Source organism: Caenorhabditis briggsae (genome assembly GCF_000004555.2).
Source record: "Caenorhabditis briggsae complete genome, chrIV, whole genome shotgun sequence".
NCBI lineage: Eukaryota > Metazoa > Nematoda > Chromadorea > Rhabditida > Rhabditidae > Caenorhabditis > Caenorhabditis briggsae.
In genome coordinates, this window is record NC_013487.2 from 6,223,418 (window position 1) to 6,241,885 (window position 18,468).

General features: G+C 36.2%; 2 protein-coding genes across 2 annotated transcripts; one reads left to right on the forward strand and one right to left on the reverse strand.

Annotated features, from left to right (window-relative positions):
* Positions 1-11,360: 11,360 nt before the first annotated feature.
* On the forward strand, positions 11,361-14,945 carry CBG19875 (the record flags this gene model as incomplete). Its single annotated transcript, XM_002633791.1, has 7 exons — positions 11,361-11,466; positions 11,604-11,811; positions 12,534-12,642; positions 13,019-13,346; positions 13,530-13,633; positions 14,186-14,516; positions 14,803-14,945. The coding sequence occupies 7 exons, from the start codon at positions 11,361-11,363 to the stop codon at positions 14,943-14,945; spliced, it is 1,329 nt and encodes a 442-aa protein (XP_002633837.1).
* Positions 14,946-15,180: 235 nt separating this feature from the next.
* CBG19874 lies at positions 15,181-17,264 on the reverse strand (the record flags this gene model as incomplete). The annotated part of the gene is made up of 8 exons (XM_002633790.2): positions 15,181-15,234; positions 15,341-15,751; positions 16,351-16,455; positions 16,499-16,609; positions 16,659-16,820; positions 16,872-16,988; positions 17,041-17,134; positions 17,188-17,264. The coding sequence occupies 8 exons, from the start codon at positions 17,262-17,264 to the stop codon at positions 15,181-15,183; spliced, it is 1,131 nt and encodes a 376-aa protein (XP_002633836.2).
* Between the last annotated feature and the right edge of the window lie 1,204 nt (positions 17,265-18,468).

The following is an 18,468-nucleotide window of genomic DNA, read 5'->3' on the forward strand; positions in this document are numbered from 1 at the left end:
ACATCGTTTATTCTTTTCGAACGAAGCTTTCCTACAATCTTTTAGTTTTCCTTGACTAAAAGTTCTCCATATATTATGGTAAGATTTTCAGATAATTTTTCGAGTATGAAAAAGCATCTGAAGTTTGCTAAAGTGGTAGAACCACTGAAAATTTGACACCATCAGATTAGCCTAATTTTTTTGTTGTTTCTACATGTTATTTTGTATGAAATGGAGCTCAAGACCCTGTTTTCTATTTTTGTTTATTTACAAAATCTCTACCGTTTTATAAAACTGATAAGTCTAATAACAACGGTAGAGAAATCAGTGACTCTCACATCGGGTTTTTGGAACTTCAACAATTTTTCCAATTTTTTTGTTGAAAATTATTTTCCAACCGCAATCCGTTTTGTGAGCATTTTATTTGGAAAATGTGTATTTTTCGAACTGACCTCGAATATTTTTTGACAAGACTGGAAAAGAATTACTGGAAGTCCGGACCGTTACAGGAATTGTTCCGGACTGTAGAAAAAACATCTGATTTCCAAATTTTTTTTCACTGCTTCTTTGTTCTCTGGAACTAACCTGAAATTCTCAGTTGAAATACTGCGATTCCCCCCAAGTAGCCCTTACTCAGGTTTCGGTACGAATCAGAGAGCTTATTTGATAAATAGCCATCAATTTGATGTTCATTAAAAAATAGAATTCAGAATTCAGTGATTTTTTATCACTGTGATTGACATGAAGTTCTTTCACATCAGTTTTCGATCTTTTGCTGAACTACCCAAAATAAGTTTTCAAATATTACAATTTCAAAAGTGATGTTACTGAATGTTTTCAGGACCCTATTCGATGTTATAATGTTTCAGATTTACTATCCTTTTTGCTTTATTTCATAATTTCAAAAAAATACTCCATCTAGACACCCCTCAAAAATCATACCTCGCTTCCTACAAAACAATCTCTCTGTTTTATATTTTTGCTTCAACTACATCTATATCGTGACTAGCTTATATATATTTTTCAATTTCCCCTTCTTCACCTACTTCACTCCCCCGTTGTCGACGCCTTCTGATTGCCTATAAAACCGACTCATGTCATTTTTTTCTCTCTTTTTTCCACCTAACAACCCAATTGCCTTTTCGATGTTTGCCGCAATAAAAAGCGAGCACAATCCAAAACCAATCCAAGATTGGCGGTGGTGCTCGCCGAGCCGCGTCTAATTTATGCTGTTGGTGCTCTATGAGTGGTGGAAAAAGAGCAGCTGGAATAAAACTAGAAGAGAGATGAAAGAGATTGAGAGGGGAGGAAGAATGGAATCCGGTTATTGGAGAATAAGATTGAGGAGAGAGACGGAAAAATAGATTTCTTTTTTAGCTGCTCAGACAAAATTTCTAGGTTTTTAGATTGCTGGTGTGTCTTGGTTGAAGATGTTCCCATAGTATTTGTTTCAGTTACTGTGAATCGTTATAGTGGAAACAATTCTAACAAGGGAAGGTTTTTTAGACAACGGTTGAGAATTTGCTCAAAATTTGCATACTTATAATTTACGACATGCTCTATACGATGACGAAAAAATTTTTTACCCGTTCTCACTCCAGGGCCGAAAAACTTTGTCTGAAAATTTGGGCCGATTTCGGTGCGCTGGTGATTTCGGCTTCCCCTTCCCTCCTCTACCAATTCCGCGTGAGAGGAAAACATCTGTTGTGTGGTGTTGTGGTAAGACACAGGTCCTGGGCGCGCATACGCATAATGGATGGGCGACGGAGGACGCGCCGATGAATTGGGTACAGGGAAAGGACGCCGGTATGGGGCATATACGGGACATATGAGGCACACCGCCGCCGCAAAGCACCTCCTCGCCTGGCTTGCTGGCACTCGATGAAATAAACTAAAACGTTGGTTGGGGGTTCCTAGAAGTATCAGTTAAGTTCTATTGTGATGTGATTTTGTTCAGGTCTTCCGATTTCGTACTTTTCCTTTATTATTCCATATTCTTTTATGTTTTGAACGACATATTACTGATTTTTCGAAACTCAATGTTTTGGTTTTGAAAAAGACTTATGGCAGTTTCCATTTTAAATTGATATGCAATCAAAACCAGAAGAAAATGGGAAAAAATTCGCTAAAAATTGTTTTTGTTTTTCACTTGTTCAAAAAATATGTCTCACTTTCAATTTTTTTGAAATTGCATGAAAAATCGAAAATTTTTATAATTTACACTTTGTAATTATTGTATACTTACCAACTTACCTTTTATTCCACCTGAAAATACGATTTTTACAATAATTACTAAGTGAAATCTAAAAATCTCAATATCACCTATTTTGGCGAAAAACATAGCAATTGACGAGTGAAAGACATGTTTCTACAAGAATTCAGCGATTTTTTAGTCTGCCATAACTCTTTTTTACAAAAAACATCGAAGGAATAATCGAAAAACTAGAAATGTAGGCTCGAATTGACGAAAAATTGACAAAGTTGCCGGTGTGGATTTACGGTAAACAATGCGCGCATCCGGGATTTCGGAGTGTTGTAGTCGGCCTACCGTATCAGACCCATATCGCACACATCGCCCACCCACTCAGAATCCATCTAGGATACGCGCGCATTCGGAACACTCGATTCAGCCTCTCCCGCATCGCACACATATGAGACTCATCGCAGCTCATTGTTCGCGATATGTGTCAAACGGACTTCTAGAGGATCGCATATGGATCGGGTCCTTTATGCGCATCATCGCCCAGGACCTGTGGAGGGTGACTCATTAGGATTCGGCTCCTTTTGAGAACGGGCTAAAAATTTTTTTGGAGTCGGATTCAGCATGTTCGAAAGTACCTTTGTACAAATTTTGGGCAAGTTCTCAACCGTTGTCTGAAAAACCTTCTCTTGTAAGGACTCTAATAATTCTGTCGTCCATTCTTGAAAAGTTTTATTCTTCTCAGGTCAATTCTATTGTGGTTGAGAAGAATCTCAGTATCTGAATTCACTGTTTAAAAACTGGTTTTTTTTTTGCAAGCACGGGTTCAGCGTTTTTCTTGCCTTTTCAGTTATTATCACAAGTTATCCGGTTTCGTCTATTTTATTAATACCAGTCGGTTTTGAGAATTTTTTGTTATTGACTTTTTTCAAATTCATATATTTATCCCCTCATTTCATTACTCATAAATTGAATTCTATTAAATTATGATGACTCTTGTGTCTTCGTTTGTTTTGTCAGAGCGGAGTCGAACCATAAAACTTGTATTAATAAAGCCTCATTATCATCTTGCAACTTTAAACGACCGGAAACAGGAGCAAATGTCGAAGTTATCATCTGCATTTTGACGTGAGAGTGTTTGCAGAATTAATAATCGTAATTTACGGTACAACAATTGTATATCTCTACTCTACCCAAGAGTTTTTTTAACAATACTCTTCTACTAAACGAATTTTCTGTTTCTGAAAGTTCCAGTTTGATAATTAATAGTACTCTCTCATTTCCATGACGATTACTTCTCAAAAACCATTGAGAATCAAAAATAAATTTCTGAAGTTTCTAGATCCTTCTCTATCTTCTCCCTTCCTCTTCTCTAGTTTTCCAAAAAAAAACCCTTTCCCATCCATCCATCCCAACACGTCAGGTACTTTTGCTCTTTCTCACTTTTCGATCGTTTTGTTTTCCTGGAAATGAGGTCTCTCGTTTCGGTCGTTTTTGAGTGAAGAAAATGCCACTCAAACGAGTAAAAGAGAGGGAGTCGGCCATCAAAAATAACGACATAAGTTATGCAGACAACCCGCTCCCGGATGGATATCTGAAGAGAAGAAGAAGCCATTACTCACGTCATGACTGTGAGTAAAAGAGGAAGGAAATATGCAGATATATGACAGATAAGAACTTTTCGGACAAATTGGGGAGGCGAATTTATTAGGGTTATAGCGGAGTTGGAAGTTTAGAAGTTGAGAAATATCTTTTACTGTTTCGTGCATTGGATGAAAAAAATGAAGTTATTTTTTACACAATTGGCCTCTCATAATTCGCACCTGAGAAATTCATGTTACAGTAGCTTTGTATGATTTCTCTATTTTAAGAGTGCAATTGTTTCCTATTCATTTTAGTCTCTCGATAATCCAACGGTTTCGCATTGCCTGTTAGTATAACGTGAGATCTCTAATAGAGTTGCATCCTTACCGTCAACTTTCAGCATTTTTCTCGGTTTCAGTGTCAAGGTATAAAGAAACGGTCAACTGGCAAAGTATTTTGGAAATTAAGATAAATATTTTATCAGTTGATTGCTTTTGGATAGTTCCTACAGAAATTGAAAAAAATCGACCGAATCTTGACGGTCAGGAAGCAACTCTATTAGGTATAACCGGTTTTGTAAAAATTGAGCATTCTAGCATTTTTATCGCTTCAAAGTTCAGTTTCAGTATGTTTCAGAATTCTAAAAAAAGCGTGATATATGCTGAAAGCGACATTTCTGACTGATCTTTTTGAAGGACCATGCTAATTGAGATTGCTGGAAATGTTCTAAAAAATGGTATTACCGTAAAATCTGTATTGATATTGCGCCTCTATTTGAATTGCCCCTCTAATAGACTTGCACCCCTTGAGGGCACTTGAAAAATAGACTTGCAGCCTTTAATTGAATTGCCCCCGTAATACAATTGCATCTCCAGCAGAATTGCGGCTCCGCCGGGAGTACTGTGCAATTTTTAGTCTGTGACACCGTGACGAACAATTGCACAGTTGTTTTTCGAATTTCTTTTTTTTTAAACTACCTACTTAATTTCTGATTTATTTTTATTTTTCTTTGTTTTTTTAACAATATTTTCCATTTATTGAAGCGAGCAACACGAGCAATGAGTTCTGAAGAAGTCCTCGAAGACGTGGAAAACGTAGAAGACGTGGAAGACGTGGAAAACGTGGAAGACGTGGAAGACGTGGAAAACGTGGAAGACGTGGAAAACGTGGAAGACGTGGAAGACGTTGAAAAAGTTGGTGGAAACTCTAGAAAGAGAAAGCGTGGAGCCCACCCCTTGGATTACAAGCTTACGGTGGTGAAATGGGCAGAATCAAAAAATAACACGGAAGCAGCTAAGAAATTTGGAGTTTCAAGACAAAATGTGCAACAATGGAGAGCTCAGAAAGAAAAAATAATAGCAACAATCGCTGAAAATGGAAAAAAGAAAAAACGGCTTGATGGCGCAGGGCGTAAAGTGAATGATAAAGATTTTGATACTAAACTTGCGGAATGGGTCCGAGAGCAAAGAGAAAAAAAGCTTCGTATTACTCGTATTGGAATCCAGAATCGCGCCAAGTCTATTTCAAATAGTGATATGAAGGTTTGAAAACAGATTACCTACTTGAGATTAAACATTAAATGTTGCAGTTCTCGAATGGATGGCTGGTTTCTTTTTTGAAGCGGCATGGATTTTCGAGTAGACGTGCTACAACAGTCTGTCAAAAACCGCCAGAGTTTTATGTGGAGAAAATTATTGACTTTCTCCTTTATGTGGAACGATTAATTACCATGAATAATTATGACAAAATTTTCGCATGTGATGAGACGGCGGTTTATCTGGATTGTTCGAATAGTTTGACTGTAGCGGATCGAGGATCTAAACAAGTCAGCACACTCAAAAATAACAAGTTAAACGTTTCAATTTCAGGTTTCAGTGAAAACCACGGGACACGAGAAATTGCATGTTACAGTAATGCTGTGCGCTCGATCAGACGGTTTTAAGTGCAAACCTTTTGTACTTCTTCCAAGAAAAAGACCAGTGCAAAGTATTGAGGAAACATTTAGAAAAACTTTGCAGTTGGTTTGGTGTGACAGAACATTTTTCAACGATGAAATCACAAAAACTTTTCTTGAAAAAGTTCTCGGTCACTCAATGTTCGGAAAAAGATTGTTAGTATGGGACTCTTACCACATCAGTACAGACAATAAAAAAGTATTGAAACAACTGAGACTAGACACTGCGGTGATTCCTGGAGGATGCACAAAATTCTTACAAGTGAGTAGATTTTATTGAAACTTTGCGTGACCCGATTTTTCAGGCTCCAGATGTATATTGGAACGCAATGTTTAAATCTTTCATCAGAAAAGAGTACGAAGATTGGATGGTTCATGGAACGAAATCGTTCACCCCGGCGGGAAATATGCGTGCTCCCAGTATGGAAGTTTATTTGAAATGGATTCAATTGGCGTGGGAAAATATCCCGAAGGAATACATTGTAAGATCATTCAAAGGATGCGGATTAAAAAATGGAAGAAATGGCGAAGATGATGAGGCAATTCATTGTTTCAAGAAAGATGGAGAAATTCCAGAAGGCGTACAGTTATTGAAGACAAGACGAGCAGAACGAGAATGGAAGAAATTCAGGAGATTTTGGGAGATATTGAAATTGAGGAAGACGATGGAGAAATGAACCATGCCGAGGAAGAAGACAATAACTATGACAGTGACGCCTCAATTTTTTGAATATTTTCCTTTTGTTGTGTTCAATTTGTTACTTTTTTGTTGATTTTCATAATAAAACTTTTTTTTTCAAAATTTTCGTAGTTTGAAAAATAGAATTGCAGCCTCTATTTGAATTGCCCCTCTAATAGAGTTGCACCCCTTGAGGTGACTTGAACAATAGACTTGCATGCAATATCAATACAGATTTTACGGTAACTAACTTCGCGAAATTCATTAGTACATGTATCAAATTTTCCCTGCTTCAGACTCCCCTCATCATTTCTTCAAAAACTATCGCGATAGTACGCTGAAGTAAACTAGGTAAACCCCAAAAAATCTCCATCCAACTAAAGATCAAAAGAACCAAAAACGCACTAAAAAGTGCACCGAAATCCAATCCAAAACACGTCTTCTCAATTTCCTACGTCTGCAAAAAAAAAAGAGAAGGACCCATCTCATGAAAATTCATTTATTCATCATTTCGTTTCGTCTCGACGCCATCTTAAACATTTTTCAACGTCTTCTTCTTCTCAGAGATTTTCTTTGAAAGAAAATCTGGGACTGGGACACAGTAGAAAAAAAAGTCCAAATCGTGTCTCAATCTTTACTTCATAAATTATAAATTAGCTGTTTCTTCTTCTCATCTCACTACTTTTCTTTTTCTTCTTTATTCTTCAACTAGTTGAGGCACTTATTCATATTTTTCTCATATATTTACTGTTATATTTGGATATAATTATAGCGATCGGAAAACCAATAATCAAAAATCTATTCTCGGAAATTTTTAAATGAAAAAAGAAGGATTCACATGTCTAAATTTGAAAAACCTTCTCTATAAAAAAATGCCCTTCAGAAAAATCCCAATTATTTTCCCTCCAATAATGAATCTTCTCTTGTGAGATTTTCGTCATCTCATTTCCTCTTTCATCATAATAACAATTTGTATTTCTATTCAATGTCTCTTTGCTCACATTTCCTTCTTTTCTTTGCTCATAGGACACATTCTAGAATTCAATTATACTCCTGGAGAAATTTATTCGTTGTAGCTGGTTTCTGAATTTTTTTTTGCAGTTTCAGAAAGTTTGTTAGGATGCTGGAACCTAGAAGCAGCTGATTATTATTAGTGGGCACATTTTTGTGTATGAAAAAGTTCAAATTTCCGCTTCTGGCCAAATCGTTCTTAAATTCAGAGGTTTCAAGGCTTTAAAATTTTGAGACTCACTGTTTTAATTCGTTTCATCTGGTTCCAGAAAAAAGCAGTTTCTGAATCTTTATGACATTTTCTGAAAAGTGGGAACAACTGATTTTCTCCAATCACATCGTCTACTTTTTCGCATATGACGAAGTTCAAATTTCCAATTCTGCCATAATTGTTAGGTTGGGAAAAATCGAAACTTGAAAAAGTAGAAAAAATATTCGAGATCTTTAGAACTTGAGAATTGTAATTTTCTGAGAACTAATTAGTTTTCTGATACATTTGTTTTTAGTATGAAGAACGGATTCTGAAATGAGAAAATCCGAGAGGTTCTGAGAATATAAAGCTTTAAGATGATAAGGATTCTAGAAACTAGAAGCAGCTGATTATTTTTCAGTTTCATGTTCTATACTTTTTCGCATATAACAAAGTTCAAGATTGCCAACATCGTAAACTTTCGGTCACTTATGTTTGTCGAATAAGGAAAAATTCTGAAAACTCGGAGCGATTCTGAAAATCAGATGTTCGGAGGATATGAAGCTTTGAGGTTCTGAAATTCTGAGATCCTGAAGTTCTTTACTTTTGACTTTTTTCGATTTTCATTTTTTCAATATGTTCAACGTGGTTCCAAACAATTGCAGTTTCAGAATATTTGTAGTTTTCTGAAAACTATTATGCTTGTCTGAGAAAAAAAAAGGTTGAGACGCAGAGAAAAAGTGTCTGCGTCTCCACTTAATATGTGCTATTTAGGCTCTCCGCTTTGATGTCGCTACCGTATTCAGACTGCAAAAAAATACTCTCTAACCTTTTTTCTCAGACAAGCATAATAGAAGCAGATGTTTCTCTCTCTAGATGAGATGTATGACAAAGTTCAAACTTGTCAAAAAAAAATTGTGAATTTAGGAAAGATCCAAAGGAAAAAGTGGGAAACAAAGAAATTCAAAGTGATTCTGAAAATCCGAATGTCTGATAATATGAAGAGTTGAGGTTCTGAAATTCTGATGTTTTCATATTTCGAGGTTTCAATTTTTCGATATTTTGAGATTCTGAGGTTTTGAGATTTCTGAACATCTGAAATTCTGAGAATTCAATATTCTTAGATTCTGAGATTTAGAAATTTTAAAAATTTGAGATTCTCAGTCTGAGATTCCGAGATTCTTGACGGTCTGAGATTCCGAGATTCCGAGATTCTGTAATCTGAGTTTTTTCCATTCTCAGAGTTTTAATCGTTTTATCTGGTTCCAAAAAATTGCAGTTTCAGAAAGCTCATAAAGATTTCTGGGAACTAGAAGATGCTGATTATTTTAATCAACACGGAAAGTGAGAAAAAAGTTCGGTTTTAGAACTTTTCTTAAAAAACAGTGCTTTCGAAATCATTTGTTTTCGATAGTCTGATTTTTATTTGAAGCAGAAGTGAAAGTTCTGAAATATAAAGTAATTCTGGGAATCTAAGATGCTGACAATGAGAATATGAGGCTTCGAGGTTCCGGCATTCCGTTATTCTGAACCTCTGAGGTTGCACAATTTGAGTTTTAAAATACCGTAAAACTTGTATTAGAAGGCTGGCCCTTCTATTTTTCGTGGGGTCCCTAGGGGGGCACTTCAATTAGAGGGGCCCTTCAATTAGAGCGGTCACTTGTATTTTTTGTGGGTCTTTTTTGTGGGGCATCATTTTTTCAGTGAAAATTTCGTTTTTCTACTGCAAATCTATCACAATTTCTGCATTTAAAAAAAAAGCAAAAACACCAATTTTGCCGAGTTTTCAAAAAACTGGCACCTGAAAATTTTTTCGCCGTTCGTGTTGATTCACAAGGCCTCGTCCTTGAATCCACCGTTTCATCAAACGAAATTAATTTTTTTGAATTCAGTGAGATGTTCTAAATAAAATTGAGAGTTCTTGATAACATTTTGATTGCTAGAACTTCTATAGTTTTTCAAATCGAAAACTTCACTTCAATTAGAGGGGCCCTTCAATTTCAGGGGCCCTTCTAATACAGATTTTACGGTATACTATTTGAACTTCTCCTGAAAGTATTACAGATTTTCAACTTTTTCTTGAAAACGTAAAATCCAAAACTTTCCATGTCCTCCAAAAACTTGCTGGACATCCACAACAAATCTCTCTGATTCCATTACCACTTCAGCGACTGACCACTCCGGAAAAACTCAATCATCCGAAGATACATTATAGAATTTGTAAAATTCTTCTTCTTTTTTCCGAACACTTGTATACGTATCTTGTCTCCACTGAATCTCGTCGTTTTCAGATGTCAACAACTTCCCAATTTGCCAACTTTTCTGCCATTCTCTCATCCTCTCACTCTTTTTCAACTATTCCTTCCCTTATTCCTTTTTCTTGTGTAGTTTTTTTTCAACAAGTAGTTTTTTTCCTTTTTCAGTTGCCTCCCTGTCGTCTATTAATTTCCGCGTTTTGTGTTGTTGATACGAGGAGTTGTCTCCTCCTCTTTTTTCTCTCCCTACTTTTTTTCTTTTACTCTCCGCCCAGTTTTTCCTCTTTTCGAGACACAAAACAGCCTGAATTTATCCAGGGCTATGTGTGTTTCTTACTCAAACTTTTCCTGCTCTTTTTCAGTTGAAGAAGGCTTCTATTACTCACTACTCTTTTTTTTAGTTTTAGTACCTTTATTGAGGATTTGAAGGATTTTCGGACTTCCTTGTCAGAAAATCCATAGCCCCAGTCAAAGTTACCTACTGAAACCATCGTTTTGAATATTTCTTTAAAATATTTTCAGTCAAGCATTAATCGTTTTACAATTAAAAAATAACCACCCATGAAAACTCGGATTTGAAACTGCAAAGAAGATTTTCTAAAAATGTAGTGAACCTGGCAAAAATATCATTTTTAGGTTTTTTTCAGTGGAAGATTGTATGTTTTTAAAAGGTACAAAAGTATTCCAAATAGTTTCCATTGCTCTGAAAAGCTCAAATTATACTTTTAAAAGTTAGAACTTCAGCTTTTTATTGATGAATTTTTATCGAAATTTCATTCTGATGAGATAGTTGTTTGTTACCCAAAGTAAAATAAGAGTTGTGCCACTTTCAAACTGGTTATCTCACTTTGTTGGATTTGTGCAGAAAAGTTGTCAATTGAAAAATTGAAGCTCTAATTTCGTTTAGTATACTCTAAAAATTTCTGGACTTCTTTTTTAGGACTTCAAAATTGACATCTTCCACTAAAAAGTCAAAATGTGATATACCGTTAATAATCTAATAGAAGGACTCTCCTAACATTCAACTTTGTGCATATTTATCTCGGTTCCTGTGAAAGATATCAAAAAGTGGTTACCTGACAAATTGTTCATTATAAAACTAGCAACATTTTCTTAGTTGACCACTTTTGATATCTTCAAACGGCAATGAGATACATAAGCTCAAAGTTGTCGGGCTTTCAGGGACATTCGATTAGATTGCTTACGGTAATGACTCTTCTTTCGATTACCAAATTCACCATTCTCCCCTAGATTTCAGATCTTTGAAACTGGAAAAGTGTAGTAAAATGTATTGTTTTCCCATCGTTTCCTGTTTGATTTCCGGCTCTCTTACTCTTTTTAATTACTTTCCGTTCCCAAAATTATCCCCAGTAAATTTTATTTTTTCTCCATTTTTCACCTGTTTCTTTTCTTCAGTTTGAAAACTTCACAACATATTCGAACAATACTTCTGTTTAATTTCAGATCCCCATAAAGAATCTAAACTTGAAAACGGTGAACAAAAAGAAATGTTCGCGATTGCTCACAACTCGATCCTTCGGGATTCGTTGGCTGGTATTCTTCAGTTGAGTCCTGAAAGAGTTTTCGAGGAGTACAGACCACCACCGTTCACAGGTAAGGATAAAGAAATAGAATAACTGCCCACAGAAAAAACAACGTTGAAAAAGATATTACTTCATAAGGACATCATGAAACAGCAAAATAATTCAATTCAGTAAACTTGTAAACGTGAAACGAAAAATGATTCCCAGGAAATCTTGTGATCGGAGTCGAGGATCTTCGTGATGCCAATCTTCGTTTTGCTGTCAGATATTTCTTGGCGAACGTCGAAAAGAATATCTCTTTGTACATTGTAAAACAGGAATGGAGTGAGAACGATGAGAAGTTTTTCGATGATCTTGTGAAGACAGAGTATCGTCGGGCTCACGACCTCAACCAGGTGGCTATTGATCGTGTCAAGTGAGTTAGAATATCCTGGATAGTGCAGGAATATGAATATGCAGATAAAGATAACCATTACATTTAATTAGTCAATTTTGAATTCGAGAATTTAAAGTATTTACTGTACATTGGTGTTAACACTCAAACACAAGGATGGCCTGGATTTCAACGTTAAACCAATTCATCTTAGTTCCTGTGAAAGGTATCAAAAAGGGTTAACTGATAAAATATTTTTGAAAGTATGATAAACATTTCGTTAGCTGTCCACTTTTTGATGTCTTTCTCAGAAAATGAGATATACGAGCTCAAAATAGACGGTTTGGAATCCTATTCTTGTGTTTACGGTATATTTTGTCCAGTATTTGGAATAAAACACAAGATTTTTTATGAAATACATCAGACGATTACCAAATTCACTATTTTCTCCAGTCATTAAACGATTGAAACCGGAAAAATTCAATGAAATTGTGCCACACGATACCTGAACTTTGAGCTCGATTATCTCAATTTCATATCAAAAAATGGTCAACTGACAAATTTTTTATTAAAAATTCAAAAATACTTTATCAGTTAATCACCTTTTGATATCTCTTACAGGAATTGTGATAATTTAGCGGAAAGTGAATGGCGTTCGACTAGAAAGTTTACGGTAATGGATGACAATCCAATTTTCTAATATTCTAAAATTTGAGTTAAACGTTTCATAATGACAAGTCAAAACAGTAAAATTTTTGTTTTAGCAAACTCCCAGACAACGACTGGAAAAATGACAGACTGGAGCAATTGAACGAGTGGAGGACTATTCCAGCAATCAATTACAGTCTTCTCACACTCAATGACAATTTGAAGGTGGGCTCTATGCAAAAATATACATTATCGATCAATAAGATATACAAAAACGTATTTTTCAATCGATTTTCGGCTATTTCGACCATTTTCAGAAGTCTGGAGATCGGATGTCAATTTTCCGATCACTTTTTTTTTTTTATTTTAGAGGGGTAAAACAGACCTAGACTGAAAATTTTGCATTCACAGAATCATTCGAATTCCTCATGAAATTCTGTAAAGGCAACGTTTTCAATCTAGGTCTGTTTAACACCCTCCAAAACTTCCAGTGTTTTATTGTATGAAACAAAAAACACTGAGAAAGTGTGCTAGAATACATTCCATGAAAATACCAGAAAATGGTCCAAATTTATTAACCGTCACTAAACGTGATTTCCAGAACCAAATCAACAGTCTCGCCAAAGTGACAACCTGTGCCATCTCAGACGATGAAGAACAATTGACGAGCAAACCACCAGTTCTCCACTGGACCGCCGACCCTTTAGAAGGCGAAATTCAGTTCATTGCTCAGTTGAACTTCCCACTTTCTGGACCAGACGATTCGGCGTTTCGTGAGATGTGTCGATTGTTAAAAACGCACTTCGAGATTAGCTACGAGTGGACGGGAGGCATTTTATTGACAAGTGAACCTGTTCGATTGCATGTTCAACGATTCAGTGATACACAAATTGAATTTGCTGCTAGGATTTGTGTCGATGAGTTGGAAGGTTTGTGGGGGATTTTCCTAGATTATTATGTCCGTTTATTATAGATGAATTCTTTGAAATCTTCTATGAATTCTATGAATTCTTTGAAATGACAGAAAACTTGAATTTTTCTAAAATTATTATCCGAGCCAGATAAAATTATGGAAAGATTGAAAAATTCAAAAAATCATTTCTATTTTCCAGGTGACGAAGCAGCCCGACCAATGCGATTCATTTGGCCATATCTCGCAGTTTCCCTGAAACAAGCTATTCAAGTGCTCTCCGAGCATCCACATCTACAGTACTCGGTAAGCATTCATGTTTTTAATATTCTGTTCAATCCTTGAATTAGTGATATTCTGAAACCCTCTAATTGTGAACCTTTTGAAACAGCAAAACAAGTATTGTGAATGCTCTATTCGAGTATTCTCACTTGTTGAGCCAAATTATCGATTCCGGTCAGAGATACATAAGCGTTGTTAACTGATAAAATATTTTTGTTATTATGAAAAACATTTCATCAGTTAACACATTCTCGATATTTTTTGTAAGAACCGACATAATTAAGCTCAAAACTGACCGTGTTGGGACCCCTTATATGCTTGAGGGTAATTGCATTTCGATCTTAAATTTCTCAATTCGTAGTTGATATCAAAAACTTGTAAACTCTCAAAATGTTAGTGATATTATGACAAACATTATACAAATTGAGAGATTTTTTATATCTTTTAAAGGGACCGAGATAATTGAACTCAAAATTGACGATTCAAATGCCCTCCAATTAGAAGCTTTACAATAAACGGAAATCTTGAAAATGATTTTCTTTTGTTCTATTGGTCTGAAAATAAACCCCCTTCCAGATCTCATTCGTTCCATTCGGCTCAATCTTTTTCAAATCTTCTGAAATCGAGGCTCGAGTCTTTGACGCCACCGTATTCTGTGCGACAGCTCTGAAATACGAAAAAGTCGGATTCCGAGTCGGAGACAACATTTATCATGTCGATATTGCTCATATCTTCCCAGATGGAACATATCCATCACTTCAACGTCTTCTATCAATGAATCCTCCGTCACCGAAATTCTCTCGTCCGGACTCTGTCAATGATTCAGTGTCGCCGTCGTTGGTCTCGGAGCCGCCGACTCCTGGAGGACTCGCAGCACCACATAATCGAGGAAGACGAGTTTCTTTTGGTGAGTTTTTATAGGTGGTGAACGGTGGCATTTTTTATTTTTTTGTTTTGTGCAGAAAATCATGTAGATTCTTATAAAAATAAAGATAAAATTTAAAAAAAAAGGTCCTTCGCTGACTATGAGAAAACCGCATCGAAAAAGCGAAGTTGTATCTGGTGGCCGAGTGTGAGTTTTCTAGGCCAACTACTTCTGAAAATCTGAGAAAAATGTGTTAATTTTCGAAAATTATCGAGTTTTGCGAATAACCCAAAAATCAAAACTTTCCAACTAATTAAAACAACTTCAGGAACGATAAAACTAATGTCCGACGCACCCGCAAATCCAGAAATCCCGATTCTCAATGGAAACGACGTCGATGGCTCCGTGAAGACCGTCGACGCCTTCATCGACAAAATGCTCCAACAGACGATGGATCAGTTGGCCGTCTAATGTTTAGACCTCTAACTGACACCGAAACATGATGCACATATTTATTTTTTTTTCTGTATGCAACTCTCTCAGACTTATATATTTTTCTTTTTTATTGTGAATGGAATTTCCGAATGTTTGAAAAAAGAATAAAACCGAAAATCGAAAAATAACAAAAAGTGAGTATTCATGATGAAAAAATCAACAAGAAAAAAAGAAAAAAAAAACAACGAAAAATCAGTTCATAAGGTATTGGTCAGGATGATGATGATGAAGCAGTCGCTGCTTTGGATGCCTTGATTTTCTTCATCTGAAAGTTCGAAATGTACAATTTTTGTATATTGAGATGTCGGCGGTCGGTCGGCGTTCGCCGATTTTCGACCGGTCGGAATGGAAGCCTTATTTCCGTTCGTTACCATATCATTAGCATTCTTCGTTGCCTGAAGGAGTGCTTTATATTGTGAAACATTCATTCTGACATCAATTGGCGGTGCCTTCACTGTTTCCTTCTTTTCCTCCTCTCCTTCGTCATTTCCAACGTCTTCCTTCTCTTCTTCCTCATTATTTCCTGCCATTTTCTCCGCTTCACTCAATTTCATCGAACAAACGTCTCCGTTTCCAGTGCCACGACACTCTGCCTGGAGCAGAAGGTTCTTCGGGAATCCGGAAATCATTTTACGTGCCTCGTTGTTGGCAACACCCCACAGGAGCGACATATTCATGACGTCAACTGGCGAACGGAGATCAAGCATTGTTTCGGCGCCCGAGCAGATGATGACGTTTTTCGATTTTAGGGAACGGATCAGGACACGACCGTTGAATAGAGCCTGAAATTAGAAGTTTATTTGGGAGCAAAATAAGCTGAAAATGGGAAAAAAATGATTTGAGAATTACCGATCATAGGTTGAAAATTTTGAATTTCTGGCGAATTTTCAACGGATTTTAAATGAAATTTCGACATTTTCTCAATCGGACAATCCAGCTTTCTTTAAATATGTTTTCAAAAAAAATCAAATAACGCAAATTTAGCATGGGCTCGACACAATATCGAGAAAGTTATGTATGCAGGACCGTTTTCACAAAGGCACTAGAGAAATTGTGTCTATTATGATAGTACAAAAAATTGGTGCTGTGGACGAGAAATGGCGGTAGCCGGGGCCAAAGATACCGCAACGACAACTAACGTAACCTAAAAATGTTTGTTTTCAGAATTTATTTTATCGTTTTCCACTGTTTCACTGTTATTTTTCCCAAAAAAAAAGTCAGCAAAATTTTTTACAGCGAAAAATTGATAAGAATCAGTAAAAATCGAGAAAACAAAGCTCTGAAAATTATATTTTTTAAGTTACGGTAGTTGTCGTTGTGGGACCTTCAGCCACCGCTACCGCCGCTTTTCTTCTACAGCTCCGATTTTTTTCAAACTCACATTTTTCCGTGTCGCCGGCATCAAACTCTCCGCATACGCAATCTCGTAGAACACTCCATCGTTTCGAATTCGATCCATCACTTTTGAACCAGACAACCATTTTCCCTGCAAAAACCCATATTTAAACGTACATTCTATAATAAAAAACCCTATTCTCTTCTAAATGATCGATAGTGATGATATCAAAAAGCTCAGTTTTCCGAGATAGCGTGTCGATTACAGATGGGTCTCCTGGACGCACGGCGACAATGTCGTAGGACTGAAAATCGATGAAAACTTCAAAAAATATATAAATTGTTGAAAATTACAAGAACAGTGGGATGAATGAAGACTTTGTTGATGACGACTTGCTCGTTGGCTGTGAAAGTGATTCGACTGAATTGGCGAAACACTTTTCCACGCTTTTCAAGATCCGAAAGGTCCAAATGAGAGACATCGACAAAATGGGGAGGTGGAATCAGCTTTTTCTTCTGCAAAAAAATTCAAAAAATTTAAAAACTCAACATCTCCGAAAAGCTCACTAAAATTCCAGCAATTCCATCAGCCATCTCGTCTTTCCGTTGATTTTTCTTCTTTTTCTTTTTCGGAGGTTCACCATCTGCACTCGACTTATTTCCAGGTGTCCACAGCATGTCAAGCTGTAAAATTTTTGTTTTTTTTCCGTTAAAAAATTTCGCAATTCGTTCAAACCTCGGTATAATAATCCGCAATATCTCCCAAATCAACGTTGATGGCCACAGTGTCATAACCCATTCGAATCGCCCGTTTCACCATTGCAAGTGTGCTGAAAAACGTAGGTTTTACTTTTAAAAACCCCGATTTAGCATCAAAAATTACTTTTCAGGATTAATATGTTTGATATTGAGGTCGGCATACTGAAACGTGGTCTCTGGAGTCATTGGTGTGAACTCCATGTGTCTGAAAATACAAATGTTTAGTTTGCGTAAATATGAACATATGATACTTACTTTTTTCGTGTTTTTTCTCTTCTGTTGCCATTTTTGGCAAAAATTCGTCTAAAAAAAGACCGAAATCGGTTGAAAAAGTTGACAACGACGCTCCGAAATAACGGGCACGCGCGCAGTTTAGCGTAAATTCACAACGAGTCAAATAGCGCGAACTCAAATTTAGTTTTGAAGATGGAATTTGGGATACTGATAATTGTCCAAGAACTGTAAGAAATCAGTAATTTCTAACAGCAAGCGCCTGTTAAAACTGGGAGAACAGACTATAAGAAATTTCAAAAAACAAAGCCGGAACTAATAATTGAGGCAATATTCTTGTTCGGTTCCGATTAATCTTGTGGCCGAAAATGTATTCAAAGGCGAATTGTCGGCACAGAAGCGGAAACAGCTATGGTTTCGACAAATAAAGACATGTGCCTTTAATACAGTACCTCTGATTTAATTTATTTGACCCATTTTCGGATGTTTTTCTACTTTATAAGACAATTCAGCCGATTATTCATGAAAATTGGAAGTAAATAACCGAATACAAACGAAAACCTGAGAAAAATAGGCAAAATGAAATTATTCCGAAGTACTGTATCAAAGGCGCATGAATTTATTAGTGAAAACCGTAGTTGTTTTCGTTTCAGAACCCATAATTATGCATTAATGCGGATTTCGGGCACGAAGCTGTGGAAGAGAAACACCAGTGGCTGTGGCAGAACGTCCCACATTGACAATTACAGTAAAAAATTTTCGTTTTCAGAATGTCGTTTTCTCGATTTCCGTATGTTTGAAATCAATATTGAATTTTAAAACCCATCAATAATGCGAAATACCGTTCAAAGCCCCAACCAATACCTTTTGAACCCATGTTATTTCATATTATTCTTGTGCAAAAATCCTTATAATATCTTGTTTAGCTACAAAAAAATGTACCCAGCACTGGCTTTATTATAAAAAGGAGTACTGATTTAAGATCCTATTGTGGTGGGGTCCAAATGACCGAAATACGAGTTCGGATCCAGTGAGTTTTAGAACATGCTGATATCAATCTAATTTGAAACTCTGAAATCATTCACCTGCTCATTCTGAAACATCTGAATGATTCCATTACCGCATTTGCTCTTATACATAGAATCCTACTCTATACCCCTTTAAGCTCGATTAT